This window comes from Rhopalosiphum padi, chromosome 2 (genome assembly GCF_020882245.1).
Source record: "Rhopalosiphum padi isolate XX-2018 chromosome 2, ASM2088224v1, whole genome shotgun sequence".
Lineage (NCBI taxonomy): Eukaryota > Metazoa > Arthropoda > Insecta > Hemiptera > Aphididae > Rhopalosiphum > Rhopalosiphum padi.
The window spans coordinates 7,567,225-7,584,612 of record NC_083598.1 but is presented as its reverse complement, the minus strand read 5'-3'; the positions used below and the strand labels follow the sequence as shown (position 1 = coordinate 7,584,612).

Below are 17,388 nucleotides of genomic sequence, written 5' to 3'. Positions count from 1 at the left end.
CTATTATACTAACATAATTTTTTTAATCAGAGTAATACTCGTATATTTTCATAATTAAAGTCGTATACAAAAATCAAAATCAAAAGGAAAATAATTCTTGTTAAATATTTTGTTCTATTAAATAATAAAGTGTGTTTTAGTTTTCGTTAACGTAAATTTTTCTTTAAAGTAAACAGTGGTATTAACTGGTTTGAAGCCCTGCTATATTATTTAGAAGAAGAATGTATATTATTTATTTCTGATGATACCTACCTAAAACAAATTTTATTAATATTATTTATTTTTTTGTCAAAGCTACGTCCATCCAATGTTCTCATTGGTCTTGTTATTGATTTTAACTAGATGATTGTGAAGAGGTTGAAAATATTCCAACAACGGTTCTATTTCTATTCGTTGGTGTCCAACTATTGTCTCAAATAGAAATTGCCATTTTGTCGAAGAGCCTCGCGACATGACTGATCTGTGATGTATAAAAAAACTTGTATTTAATGAATGTAATATTATGTATGTATATATATATATTGTTTATTTCATTTCAATAGTTTTTTTTTTTTTTTTTTTTTTTTTTTATTTAGAACTTTCAGCTACAGCTATTATAGTTCGACAATTACAGTATACAATTAAATTAATAATATTAAACATGATAATAATAAATCTGATTAATACAAATAATGATAGACGGTAGAAAATGATTTCGTATCCAATTAAGATTAAAGTAACATAATCACAGAATATTTAATAATTTCAATAGTTATATACTTGATAATTTTTCCAACTTTTTTATAGCCACGTAGGTTGCATTCGTACAAGTGTTTGGTTTTCGCGTGTTTAGATTTGTACTCGCCGCAAATCGTACATAACGCTTTGAATACTTGAAATTCTATTATAGGTCCCAGAAAGTCCCTATTTTTACAATGCAAGCAATTAATTATTCACATTAAAAATGATAAATTATTTATCGTATCGTATAATCGCATTGTATTAATGATAATATAATTATCACGTTGACGTCGTTATCATTTAATTATCATATTATCGTAGTAATACCAAACACACAGATATACAAAATAATATTATAGTATATACTTGATATGCGGTAGCTCAATCACTTCAGCGTACGCCATACTCGGATCAAAAGGTTTGTAATTCGGATTCGTACTTTTGTCCATGTCTTTGGAAATGGGCGACACAACACCCTCGTATTTGAGTCTGTGGTAATACTTTTAATTAGATCGGTTGAACCTAACCGGTTACATTAATTTTATGTTTTGTGGTTTTGATAAAAAAAATGTTTCAAAATACCACTGTGTTTATTTTTTTTAAAACTTTTTAGTTGCAAAATCCATCATTCGTTTAAAAAACCAATTAATATTTATATTAACATAAATTTCTAATGTTGAATAAAATATAAATGTCGAATAAAGAACGAAATTGTTTTTGTTTTTGTATTTTATTTATATTTATTTAATACAAGTTAATATAAAATCGATAAGAGTCAAGAGTAGAGAAGTACTAAAAAGGAGCAGGCCCGATGAAAGGAGGGGGGCAACTGGGCCTGTAGCCCTGGGACCCGGACTTCAAAGAAGGCCTGGACCCGGCCAAAGCAACCATATCGGCAGATCCTATATTTCACCTAATTTTTACTCAGATATAATAATTGACCCACGAGCAGCACGAGCCTTTGGTTATTCTCCACGGCCCCGAAAAAGAGTACCTTATTATACTAAACGAAATTGTGATGAACAAAATGTTGATATTTAATTACTCATAGTCATGAATATAAAAATGCCGTATTCAGTACTTAAGCTCAACATTTTTAAAATGGCATTCTTCTGTTTTTGAATTTGAAATCAAAACTGGTTAGCACTACTTGCTATAAAAGAATATAATAATCTAGAAAATCACAATGAACATTATTATTTTTGCAAAAATTTAGTAATAATAAGTTTACAATTTTTTTCATTAACTATAATAAAATGTATACAAATTTTAGCAAGTTAAATGGAATGCCCTATAGGAACAGTCGGTGTCAATAGATTTTATTCAAAACGTTGATTTCGCATGAATACCCGTAAGCCTATGTAAGCCCGTTTTACACATAATAATTATTGTACTATCCCTAATGTGGTAATTTGTACACTTGTTTTTATATCCGTATGAATCACAAAAAAAGTATACTGTTTAAAGAAGCCGAGCTAGTCAATAAAGTATAATAAAGTTTTTGATAATTAAACATACCCTATTTTCCACACTATTTACCACTATAGAAATATTTGCCGCCAATTAGAAATTTTATCAATGTTTATAAATATTGTTTAAATATATTTTATTTTTTAACATTAATATCAACTCCATAATAGCAAAATGAGTTTCAGACGACTGATATTCATTTACTAATTTGTTAATTGTTCATTTTTTCTGCAAAATTGTAGGTACTTTCTAGTGTATAATTTAGTATTTACTATGGTGTGAATGAAGTTTAGTTTAAGTACTAGTATACTAGGTTAAAAACAATGTTTAAAACTAGTTACTAATTAGTATGCTAAAGATACATGTATAATTATTATCGTGTGAAAGGGCTTTATAACTAATGTTACATTATAAAATCATATAATTATAAACAAAAATAAAAATATACTACTAAGGTCCCGATTAGAATGCAAAATGTATTATTTTTTCGGAAGTCCTAGGAAATATTTTCAAAGTATAAAATCCATTTCATACATCAGATAATAGAAAATTTAAACTTTTATTTTACATTTTTAACTTTTTTGTATTTTTATAGCATTTTTTTAATTCTAGTTTTTTTTAGTGCATATTTATACATTATGTATATATATTTTTAGGTAAAGAAATTTTTTCTGGCTATTTATCATTTGACGATCGTTCTATTTATGATTTCGAAATGTCGAGAACATCTTTATAGATATATCACCCTTGTGGATGGTACTACTGCACTCTACTGAGTACCTTCCCACTCTGTAACTTCCCGTTATTTAAAGCTATTATAAAAATTATTTATTGTACAAACATTACAATTATACTTTTTAATAATTATAAAAAAAGGTATATCTATTGTGTGATTAACGGTGGTTGTGCGTTCGGTACTCAAACAAACGTAGAATATAATATAAACTTAATTATAAATGTTAGTATGTTTAGAATGTTTTCAGCCTCAAAAGACATATCCATTAACATTTTTCAGATTTTTGTAATAAAATTAAAATTATAATTAATAAAATTAAAAAAACTAAATATTTTTTTAAAGACATTATTGCAATTAAAATGCATTTTTTTCTAATTTTTGAGCATTTTAACATTTTTAATAATTATTAGAGCATTAAAACCCAGGCCCTAATTATAATAAGTTTACCACAGAGAGTTTCTTTTAATAATATGAATACCTATAAAATATCGAAGCAATATTTTTTTTTCCATTTATAACCATAATATAATTATAATATGAGAGAAAAGAGTCAAAAGGTACTCCGCTTAAGTTGTGGTGAACTATATACTAAGCTACTATAGGTACTTTGGCTGATCAATAGTTTTAATACTTATTAATAAAAAAAAAAAAATGTGTTCATACACTCGATATCATGTTTCAACGTTTTTAATAAAAAGTATTCCGTTTCAGATCATATGAAATTAAAAATGGTATAGAATGTGGAAAAAAAGCTATAAGTCAATAACCGTTTCACCACAAACATGAAATTGAAAAAAAAATTATGTCAATATAAAAATTAAGATATCATAATATAAAAAGAACATAATAATTTCTAAACAAATTAAACATTGTATACTGTATCAATGTATTTTCTTTGCAGCGTCCACATGGATCCGGTATATTGTTAGTGTCTATAATATCTATATTCTGACGCTGCAGGGAAGATGTCCCTTAACGATTATAATATAATATTATGATATTATATAAAGCAAAGACTAAGATATAAAATATACCCATCTACATTATACATTTATAAGCACAGAATATCGTCTATGTTAGTCCACGTCATACATATTAATTTGTGTCATCGATGCTACCATCACATTTGCCAAAATATATGATATTATACTGATTAAAAGGCGGTCCTTAACTGGCGGTTCGTGAATCCCTAGTGGGTCCGTATATGGTTACTCGGTGATCTACAGAGTAGGGTTCTAGGTCACTTTGTACAGTCGGATAAAAATATTCAATTTCCAAACGCGGACATTTTTTACGGCCGGGTGTAGAAATGTACATTCCAGAACATGAACACTTAGTGCGGTCGGGTAAAATATTAGATCGCAGAATGCGGACTTTTCGTAATATTATATACACGTAAACATACATACAGAGTATAAAGTATATTATACGAACCGTGAGAACCACGGAGATTACTAATACGATTATTATTGATATATATTATACATTGCCATATAGGTAATATTTTCCAAGTGCAATACCAAACGTAATCAAACTACCGTTTGCGTATATCGTTGAAATGAATTTAACTGACGCGACGACTGTGATAATGACAACTGCAATATTTCAACCGAAACTCGTCAAATATAGTATTGACTGTATACTATATTATAATATGTACGTGTAACGAGAAAATATCCACAAATCATATAGAACCGGTAATAATTTATAAACAAATATTTTATTTTTATAAACTAGTTTAAGACTTTTTAACTCCAACCAACTCGTTAACTCAAATATTTACTTTTTTGCACTATAACGTATTTACTAAAATAAATAATAAAAAACAATTAGACGATAAAACATTATGTGCTGTTAACAATTCTAAAAATGATAAAAAGCAATGCGCTATCAACAATAAAGAGAGTACAAATCAAATTATTTTATTAATCGCACATCAATGTAATAGTAATACAATTTATTTTTATAGGGAAATATTTTGCACATCTATTGATGTTTAATTAAAAATACAGTTTGTTCAAAATTGAGAAATGTTGCCACTTTACGACGTACGATAAGACGTGGACAATAAAAATATATTCCTGACGAGCCTACAAATCTTCTCTTTTTATTAACAGATAAAGTGGAAAACTACAATGGGCGGTGACTCAACAGATTTTTTAATTTTTGACAATAAATATAAACATATAGAATTTAAATTTTCACTACAACTGGAAGGCTTTCTGTCTTATCTTCAACAAGTCTATGGTTTATGAATGGCACATTTAAAAGTTTTAGTATATTTGTTAAATTGTATGTTATACACTCATACCTTGTACGAGTAGAGTTTTAAGGAATTGTACGAACATGTTTATACGTTTTTATTCCTAACAAATTGGAAAATACTTATCAAGAAATGCTATTAAATATCGTTATAGCATCTGTTCGAAATGAAACTCCCCTTAAGCTTGAGCGAGTAATATTAGATTTTGAGTTAGGAGTAATAAGTGTAATAAATCGATTTTTTTAATGGAGCCCAGATCCAAGGTTGTTTTTTTCATTTATATCAGTTTGTGTGGCGACAATTCAGCAACTTGGATTAATAAAATTATACAAAAAAAACCAAACGTATTTCAAAAGAGTGTAAAATTATTACTTCAATAATTGTGGAATTTTTAACAATTAACAAAATTTTGAACAAAAAGTTAATTTACTTTTTACATTTCAATATTTTTAATATTATTTATATATAAAGCAAATACTTTATACTAATTACTATTTAAACATATATATGATAGTATAGTACAAAGTGTCTGCATTTTGCATTTTAAGCAATAGATTGTTTACTGTGGAGAAAATTGTATTAAAATTTCTATTGATGCTTGTATACGTATTTAGTTTTATAAAAACGTGTAAACTTATACTAACTTGTTATAATATATTTTTTTAATTAATATTAAAATAATAAAAAAAAAATGTTGTATAGTCATTATATTACTGATTAAGATACCATCTGAATTTAAAAAGTCATTTCATCCTACGTTGTACTTAATTAATATCGTTAGTAATAAATTACATGGATAAGATAATAATATGAATTATCTTCTAACATCGACTAGCTGTTATATCGAACTCAATTCGACGGAATGTAGGATGTAGCCATAAATACAATTCCAGATTTGGGACCAAACTGTAAAACTACCCGTTTATAACATCCCCTCCCGTTTAAAATTCATGGACACGTCGTTGTGATGCGTATTAGGCAAAAAGTACGTACCTTTTGCTCCACCAGAGATTGTTCATACGCTTTGGTGCGAAAAACCTCGTGCTCGTGTCTGATTGCCAAACGTCGGCCGCGTAAGCGAACGGCAGGACGGTGACCTTTTCCATGGCCAACCGCAACAGATAGACGTGCCGGCTGCTCGCGCTATCGTTGTATCTGCCAATGAAATCTTGATACCGTACGGACAATGTTAGGGCGTTAATCAAACCGTACACGAACGCTATGTGCCACCCAGAAGATGATAGAATTTCAATTTTTTCATTTTACAGTATATTATTACAAATACTATATTTTACGCTAGACGGGTATTGTTATATTAATATAAAAGTGGTAGTGTTTGGGGTGTACGAGTACATCAGTGTACGGAAACTACAGTGGCCCTCAAGATGGTTTTTTTTTAAGTGTGGCGAAATACACATTTACGCGCCACCAACAATAATCAATGGTCGATAACCATTATTTTTTTTGGCTGATTTTAATAATAAGTCAATATTTAAATTGTATTAGGATCTAATTAATTATAAACATGAAAAATAAATTCAAACGTATTACAGTCCAGTTATTATAAAATATAAAAAAAATATAATCTAATTATCGATCACATTTGTAACACTATAATCAAATTAATTAGGTTCACATCACACACACAAAAAAAAAATTATTACTATCATCACGATTAAAATATAAAAGTTCTCATCAACGGATTGGTGTCAAAATATACTACATGCACTTTATTGATATTTTACTTCAACGACATATCAGAGGTCACAAGATATTCGCATAATTATTAATTCTTATAGTCCGTCATTATATATTTGTACATAATATAACGTAGTAGATTAAATAATCTTATTTAGTTATAACTTGTTATTGCCTTCAAAGGAACAATGGTAATTGGTAAGTAACTAGTTATAGGGATGAGCCAGTTTTCAGAACTCTTCTATGAACTATGTTCACAAAGGAAAATAATACAATTACATTTTCAATGGTTTTTTTCTTGGGGATGAGGCTGGAAGACTTAAATTTACTCACTCTTCCCTCCCCTCATTTTCGTAGATGAGCATACCGAAAAAATATATCGAACCTGCAGTATACCATACTATTCCCGGACAACTACCAAGTTAGGTTAGGATAAGTTTACACGCGTACCATTTCTAATATAAATACGCATAGCTTTGTTACAGTTATTTCGTCACCTGGGTCGGATGTTTGCTGATACGCGATTGGCTGTCTTTTGTAGGCCGCGAAATAGTGCACTAACACAAGTTGCTTGTGCATGGTGTACACGTTTTCGACTGTGTCTTGAAAATCCATTATTATCCTGAAAAATGCAGGCTGCGTTTTAGTAAACACTGTCACGTGTGCGTACTATATACATACAAATGGTTCGCAAGTGATGGAAAATATAAAATATTGTAAATGAAAAATCCAAAAGTGAAAATAGATTCGTTCAATTTTAACGTTCCATTTTAAACGATATTTTACAAAAATATTATATTTATTTAATAAGTTTCATATTATAAATATGTAAAAGTGTGAAAATTAAAATTAAAATACGATAGTTATTAATTTATTATAATAGTAAGTATATAATATAATTTTATACATCGTTCTGTTTTCACCAGATTGATACATTAATAATATTAATAACAGATATTAAAATAAAATATCACCTGTAATCATTATTCGCGTACATATCCCATGATAATGGTACGATATTGGAAAAATTTTTATTTTCTATAAATACTGAATGGGACCAAACTCTTTTTGGCACACATCCCATACCAATCGATACAAAGAATCTATTAGCTTGGTCAAACAATCGCTTTGGAGTCTGTAATAGTTCACTTAAGTGTAATTAATAATATAATATACTCCAATTATTTTTCAAATCGAACAAACATTAATACCTTGGAATTTTTTCTGCTATTTTCGTGTAAAACGAGTTCCTGAAGTATAAATGGTATCAATTTTGTCCATGGTTGACCCAATACCGAACCTGATTATTTGACGATCAAAAAACTTAATAAAAAATACTTAAAAACAAAAGTTTAAGAATAAGTCTGAATACAAATACAACTTGACAATTTAATTATATTAAACATTTTTTCAAAATTGATAATTATTATTTAAAAATTAATCATAATATTGAAATAAATGAAAAAAATATACATAAAAAAGTAATAGTAATAAAAAAATTATATAAAAAAGTAATGATAATAAAAAATAAAAATATTAAAAATTATTTATTAATATTTCTAAAAAAATTGTATTGTTTCTTAATATAGTTTTGAAAAACTATTGTTTAAATTATATACGAGTACAAAATAAGTTTTCACTTTAATTTTGATATATATTTATATAAATTTCGAATATAATTAAAGTATAAACATGTGTTTTTCATTAACCATTTTTTGACGATTGTAGTTAGATGTGCTTTAAATGTAATCGAAAATAAAAAAATTATAGTCGTCGAATATCTATTATACATCCTAAAGTATTATACGCTTTATTAGTTATTACGATTTGTCTTTAATTTACTATTAGCGATGGATTTAAGTTACTGTTTTTTAATTCTAAATTAATACCCGAAGTTAATTTTTTGCTCACACAGTATATAGATATTGTGTGAGCAAAAAATAACTATTTATACTATATAAATAAACTAAATTTAATAAAATATTTTACCTTACACATAAATATTAATTATGTTCCTACCTTGTTGAGTGAATGGTTTTTTTGTCGGTTATATTTTAAAATAGGTCTATTTAAAACTGGTTAAAAAAAAATAATACATTTTACACATTATAGATATATACCTCAGTTTCACTAATTAAGTTTTAACAATTATTGTTGAAATTATGTTTTAGTTTTAATTGCATATGATAAAAATTAAAGTATGTCAAAAAAGAAATGTTTCGTCAAAAACATAAAATTATTTTTTAAATAAATATTTTAAGGTATAGTTTATTAGGTATATATCTATAATACTTACTTTATCATGTAAAAAGTAAGTTTTTTTTTAGAATTAAATATTTTTGCTCAAATTTAAGTTTTTTAAATGCTTATTTGAGTGCTTATAATGGTGTTTTTAAGTGCTTTTTTAAGCGCTTATTTTAAAGATTTTAAGTGCTATAAGTCCCGAGCCCTAATTATTACAAACATTTTACTTTAACTTTCAATTATATTTTACTATTGGTCTACTGATCACTGATGGATATATTATGTATTATATTGTATGGGTTTGAAAATTATATAGCTGACTATAGTAACTAAATTGTACATTTACACATTTACTTACTACTTTTAATCTATCTAACCTATATAGGTACCTAAACTTAATACAAGAAACCAAAAAATGTGATCAATCAGCACGTCGTGATTTTGTTGTATGAAACTCGAACGTTTGACTAGTAAGTAGATGAGTATGATTTATAAAAATTAAAATAATTAACTATTATTACGATGAATGTCAATATAATATATTGAAAACTTTATAAGTCTTAGCGTTCTCAGCATGTGCAGTAACTTATAATAGAAATTTATTTTAATCAAATATTTATATAAAATAGACTACCTATTGAAATGTCAGTGCCGTGAATATATATATATTTAAACAATTATAATGAACAAATAACAAATTGGATTACAAAATTAGTTATATACATTTTCACAACAAATAATATAATATTATAAATCATAATAATATATACCCTTAAAATATGCACTTTATTCAATTTTAGTGTTAATTGGTTTATAGAGTATCTAATTAGATTGTCAACTACAACACAACCCTTAAAGGGTTTAGATTGTTTTCTTTTTGAAGTAGCTACATTAATATTTTTCCAAAGATTAAAAGTTCACAAAAATAAATATTCATCAAGAATAAATTTAAAAAATTTAATAAATGCATAAATGTATTATTATTATTATTTATATTTTAGCGTGCTCGGTTTTGTATATTTTTATCAGTTATTTTTCGTATTCGACTAAAATTCAAGGACTGTATATTATGCCACTTAATAATTATTGGAGTTTTAAAATAATAAATTGGTTCCATTATTCTGATAAAATTGTACAATTATTTATTTATTTGTGAAGCTGATTTTTTTTTTTTAATTGTATGCAAAACTGATAAACATAAAATATACAACTTCAAATTTGAATAATATAAATTAATATAAAATCAACAAAATAAGCGTTTAGACTACTTAGAGAATACTTTCAACATATTCAAATAAAATAACATATTTTTACTACATAATGGAATGAACAATATAAGAAGTCAAGATAAATTTATAACATACATTAAACTTATTTTTCACATCGTATGATGTATACCTATCATAGATTTTTAATTCTCCAGAGTACCAAATAAATACAATTTGCTACAAAAAACAACCCTCAAAGATAAAATCGAAGCATTTTTACTGCCCAATAATGGCAGACAGGAAAAAACACACACATGTCGTTTTAAAATGAATTCATTCATATCGTACCACTCAGAATCTAAAAAAAAGTGCATATATTTTAATATCGTAGAACACTTCAAGTAGTAGGCATCATGTACTGATGTACTATCTATATAATACACATATAATATTGCATAATAGGCTATAAAATATATTTTACAAAAGAGTAAAAAAAACCGTCAGAAACAACAAGTAAAAAACGATGCTTCTGTTACAGTTACATTAATAAATATAATAATATCTTTCAAATAAAATTAACAACAGTTAATAATGCGAAGAGTGTGATAGTAGCCTATAGTTTTTTTCGTAAAGATTCAAAGAGATCTTTTGAGAGTGCTTACTACTTACCCAACCAACACCCCCCCCCCACCTAATAAATTAGGGAAAGATAAATCCCGGCACTGGCCGTTTATTCTTTTATATTTTTAAAGATATTGAGCAAGGCTCATAAAGACTATTTTAAAACTTACCCAATAAATGGACTGGGATGGGACCATTAGCAGACACAGTAGCTGTTCCAAATTTTTCTCTGAGAATTTTACGAACGTGCGTGTAAACATGTAAGTACAGCGGTCTTATACCTTCGTACATCTGATCGATGTTCAATTGACCTTGATTGTATAAGTATGGTTCCATATAGTAATCAATTTCGTTAGGAAAATCTTTAAATGTAAAATAATCTTAATGAATAATAATTTATTATAATTTAAAAACAAATATAATAAAATTGGTCTATATAATTGTTGTTAATCATAATAATTTGTTTAACGTTATCATAAAAATGTGTAATGGTACACCGTACACAGTGATCAAATTCAATATTTGGATTTAAATATTAAGCTATTATGTTTTTTTTCAATATAAATTACTATTCAGCTGGGCCACGTAGTTCAACATTTCGACATATTTCATATAAATATTTTTCACTGCGAAGCTGGTGTGATTATGCCAAGCTTTCCAATAGTATTTTAACTCCGCTGCATCTGATGACTTAATCATAATGACATTTATTTCTAAAAAAATGATTACAGCAAAATTAATAAACTTGTGCGAGTACTTAGTATTGATCTAATGTATATACTCTTATATTTTACATAATTGATTTATTTTTTTTTTTATCTTCACTTATATGGCTGTGTGTTCTATTTAATTAAAGGTATATACTATATAGAGTATATAGAAAAGTGTTTATAGTTAAAAACCATATTATTTAAATTCATATACATATTTATTTTGTATACGTTTAAAAATTAAATTATTATGTTATGTGCCACGATTTAGTAACGTTTATGACCATAAATCAGAATAATATTGTTTTAGTATATAAAATATTTAAAGAAACATTAAAATCAGGATGAGTAGGTGGTACAAGTCTAATGATGGTTTCTCCACAACATTATCCACGTGAATGATTAAAGCTCCGTAACTAATAATTAACAAGAAATTCTAAACACCAAAGCCAGTTTAGGACCAAGATAGGTATAATAATTTAATATATTATGGTTTCAGTTAACCGTACAATATATACCATATATTATATATATATATATATAACTTATATATATATATATATGTATATAATATATGAGTTATATGTTACGGCTCGCAATACTTCCTAATAAGAAAGTTAAACAACCTATCAGGAAGTCTCAAAGTTTAGTGGGTATTATAAATGCAGCACTGAATATTATAATATAAAAATATACATTTTAAAACGCGTCGAATAAAATAACCACTGCAATGAATATAAAAACTATTGATATAATATTTTATGTTTATTGCTTTTGTGTTATTAAAGTTTATTTAAAACCACACTGCAGTCATTACCGTCCGCTTTTATGTCACACAGATGATTAGTCTTCCGGTATTCGCAAACTGCTAATTCGTTTATCGTTGTTATTAGTTGCCTCTTCAACATTATGGTCTGCAATCAATTCCAAGACGAAATATTATAATATTACGACACTTCCGTCGATATTTGCACACACAACGTTACCCTCAATGATTTAATAGTTATTTTTTAAGTGACGAGATAGTGTAAATTAAAAAACTCGACCATTTTAAATTGGTGAACCTTTGTGGGACTGTCGTATGTAATTATAGAAGATAAATGGACGTACTGTTTTATACTCGTCCAAGTTCAGCTGACAAATGCCGCGGTCGTGCATAAAATACACTAAGGGCAACAGGTCTTCGTAGTTCATATTTAAAGCTACAGACATATTTTCGGCAGATGTTAAAAGTAGCTTTTGATATATAAACAATTGAATGGAAGATTTCAACTACAAAGTAAACAATACATTACAATAATAATATATTATAACAAATATAATATAATTTAATATTACAAACAGCATTTATTTGATCTATCAAATATTACAAAGATATGTTTATGTGCATCCACAATAATTTTTAAACGTTGAAAACGTATTTTCAAAAACATTACAAGCTATCAGCTACCTAATATGCTAATTTAATTTTATGTTTAAAACTGTACTATAAACTTTGATAATTTAGTTTACGTGCTATTGTTATTCCACATAACGTATGTGCATTATGAGAATATCGATCTCTGTGGTATAAAAAATAACTTAACCATCGTGTGTTGAGGCTATATTATAATATGGGTATATTATATGCATTCACATTCTGAACGGCAAACGGTGGAAGCTATTGATTTTGCCACGATGCTGTTTTTTCCTTTTAGTAGATATACAGGGGTAGAGTAAGTGATCAAAACTTTTATGATAGAGCTACTCGATGAGATTTATGCAGAAGGCGGGGTAGTAGGTAGTCTGCGGAAGTGATTATTTTTTTATTTTTCCATGCAGTGGTGTACGATATAATATGGATTGGTAAATTGCAAAAAAACTATCCATAAGTGGTTTCTATCGATAAATAGACATAAAATACACAACCACGTGAGATATCTGAACTTAAGTATACTTAACAAATAATAAATATACTGATTAATATGATTGATCATAATAATAACAATAAATATCTTACGACCGTTATTATAAAAATGAATTTAAACAAAACCGTAATGCTATTTTTCACTATAAGAAGTATTACTCCAATATGTACTCTATGCTCATACAAAACATTAAATTGAATCGTTTGCGACGTTTATTAAATATCTATTTGAAAAATTCCATGCAATATGCAAATATTTCATTGTGTACGCAGAAATGAGTTTATTAGAAGCAAATAAAAAAACGATGGCTTTAAAAAAAACCAACTATAATTATAATAATATTAATATAATATTTCTACTGCGAAAAATTTAGTATTATAGGCAAACAAAATTACAGTTCAACTGTATATTGCGTATCTGAAGTTCCTTATTTTTGTTAAAATAATAAAACACCATTTTATTGTCTGAATAATTTAATAATGTTATGAGTATTTCAATCATCTCTAACAGCCAATATGTGACCGAAAACTTAGAAGTTATTAAGTATGAATGGACGGTGAACTAAAAATAAAAATAATAATAACAACTTTCGAAAACTTATTTGAAACAAGCGTATAATATTATCATAAATTTCAATATTTATTTAAGCCAATTCTCGTGATATTTTAACATTTGTAATGTAAAAACAAATACCTAAACATTTTATTTTGTCGTTCGTTATTTTTTATGCTATTCGTGAGTTTCGTGTGTTTAAAGAATTGTACTAATGGATAATTATTATTATATTGTTAAAGAAAACTCGTATAATATAATAAATTGTTATGTACGGTAAACTTGATAACAGTATAACACAATATATAGGACATAGGTATACACTATACAGAATACATCCAATTATTATTTAGTATTGACAAAGAACATATTTTAATCGAAAATAGTATAAGAGAATACTTGTGGCTTAATGAAATAGCCTGTTATGAGAAGGTACAATTTCATTAATAACTAATGTTATACATCTCTATAGCCGCGCTGTTTATCTCTTTAATTATTTTTATCGCATGTCTTATAATAATAACAACAACAATAATAATAATAATAATAATAAAAGTGTATAATAAGAACAGGAAATACAAACGAGAAGCGCATTTTATTCGTTTCATTTTTTTCAAGCGTTTGCATAATATTAATAATTTAACTCGACGTCAAATCATAGCAGGCAGTGGATTTTTACACTGTTTTTATTCTACTTTGCACGTCATGTCGAAAAGACATTTCTAAGAGATTTTAAATTAAAAAAAAAAAGCATAATATAGATTAATAAAGTACCATAATGCTGAACATTATTTTATTTAAAATAATAACCTAAAATCTACACGGATGCGCTAATGTGTGTTGAACTGATTTCGTTAAAAAATTTACTTCCAATATATTATTATGTAACTATAAAAACAGAACAAAAATACATACCCAAACACACAAATTATATAATTATATCCAATCACATACGTATAATAGGTACATTAGAATTTAGATAACATACAATTATTACATGATGTAACTGAATTACGAATTCAACAAAAGTAACGTTTAATTTTAAAAGGTACCTAACGGAAAATTATTTATAAAAGGCAACATTTAATTACAAGTCACCGAATATTGCAAAAGTTTGAGTTATCCTGGAAGTTGCATCGATGTAATAGTTTTTATCATATTATTAGTTATAACTTTGAACGGTAGTTATATTTGTATTCAAACACTCGTCAATAATATACTCACGAGTGGTGATCCAATGTTTACTCAAGTTTCGTAGGTAAACCAATTCATTTGATTTTAATATATTTTTTTCGTGAATATTTTATTTTACCGGAAAGTTTGGAGCCAAAACTGTAGCGAGTATATTATTAACGTATGACAATGTTATTTAAACTCAATTTTGTCAACACCATTTATTTATTTTTTTTAACTCGAAGTTTTCGAACACAGCGACCAATCGATTTATCGTGTCATTTTAATAGAATATAGAAAACAATATCACTGCTCCTCTGCTCGTATTATGTTTTGTTAAAACTTTTAGATAGTATGGGATAATTGTTTTGTCGGGGAAATCGTCGACTCATTCTCAACACTTCAGCATTTGAATATGAAAGCATATTGGAAGCAAACGTTTTAAACAGTCAAATGTCACATAATTTATTTACCTTGTGCTCGCCGTACACGTTACAATCTGTGTATGGCAAATCTACACTGACGGTACACGTTGCGACTGTGAGGGAACGGATATAATCGACATATGTATATTTTCCGTTATTTAGCAATTGTAGTTATATTACGTGTATCGTGCACGTTAAGATGCGTCCTATAATATTGCCTAGTCCCGAACAAAAATTAAAATACTTATAATCTCGACAACAATCCGGACAAATGCCAAGTGTATTCGCTGTCTGATTACCGGCACGAGCATTCAAATGCCATTACACGACCATTACGTATTTACGTAGGTACAGGAACTCAAATACTTTACGCAGATGAGACTTACGGCCTCGTTTTCCGTCACTTCTGTCTTGTTCACGCGATAATTCCACTGAGCCACCGCGTACACGTTCAGCTCTTTCTTTGTGAATTGGTGCAGACAATTGACTTTATACTCGTCCAAGTTCCGTGTCGCAGTGCCGATCTGTACATAATATGCGAAAAACAAAACAAAAAACTATATCATTTCAGTTCGTATCCGGTGTTGTGGATCGCGTACTCGCATTTTTTCGTTCGTCATCTTCCCGGCCGGTCCGTCGAACGAACGAACAGGCGGTACGAACAGATGGCAATATAATATTATACAAATGTTGTAGCAGTGAACAAAAAATGTTAATCGAAACGAGAACATTGCGCTTTTTGCAAGACGGCTATTTATAAGAAGAAAAAATATGTTTATATTTGTACACGGAAATCAGGAATATTGTTAACCTAATGGTGATAAATAATATAAACAAACGATGTCATAGCTATATGATGCTGTTATCATCGACCACCGTCGCCGACGAAAATGAACATGACGACGAAATCACGGACGGAGATTTCGCCGATTTCGGTCATTAAATATCAAACTGGATTCATTTATAAGATGCACTACGTTTTCGTATTCGATTTTTTTTTTTTTTTTTGATTCTTAGTTGTTCAAGGCTTCGGAGTCGAAAATGTCTCGCCGACGCGTAGGGACATCAACGATATTATTTCGTGGCAATTATAGCGACAAAAACAAACCGATAAATTATAATACATTAATGTGTACCAAACCTATTGCCTAGCTACCTATATCTACATGTTTACTTTTGTTACATCAATCAACTGCGCGTATAATACAAAATATTAATCCCATTATACCGTATGCGTATTCTGTGGTATATGACTGAACGCAATACCTACCTACCTAATTAAAAAAAAAAAAAAAAACGGCACACAGTACCTACCTATACGATATTGTGTACAATATAGATATATTACATGTACATGTGTTAACTGCGGTACCTATTGGCTATACCTAACTAGCACTTAGCACCACCTGTTGGCTGTTACAGATACAAATACACAATATATTGGTGGTCGTTAGGTTATTTTGAATTCAGTTTTAAACATCAACACTTCAACAGTATATAATTAATATATAAGTATACTACAACGTTATATATGTATATTATTGTAATAGCTCATCGTAGGACGGTTAAGTGTGAACAATTATAATTTAAACAAATACCTACGTCCTACACAATATAGGTTAAAGAGGCACAGTGACCTCTCTTTTAATTATTAAAAGCTT

The 17,388-nt window shown here is 27.8% G+C and overlaps 1 protein-coding gene across 1 annotated transcript; it reads right to left on the bottom strand.

Moving 5' to 3' along the window:
- Positions 1–294: 294 nt before the first annotated feature.
- On the bottom strand, positions 295–16,458 carry LOC132923003 (angiotensin-converting enzyme-like). Its single transcript, XM_060986775.1, has 13 exons — positions 16,327–16,458; positions 16,114–16,251; positions 12,781–12,942; positions 12,488–12,584; positions 11,530–11,673; positions 11,131–11,322; positions 8,099–8,187; positions 7,862–8,022; positions 7,385–7,509; positions 6,183–6,408; positions 1,087–1,209; positions 760–903; positions 295–460 (listed from the first exon to the last, which is right to left on the bottom strand). The coding sequence occupies exons 1-13, from the start codon at positions 16,456–16,458 to the stop codon at positions 295–297; spliced, it is 1,899 nt and encodes a 632-aa protein (XP_060842758.1).
- Positions 16,459–17,388: the final 930 nt, after the last annotated feature.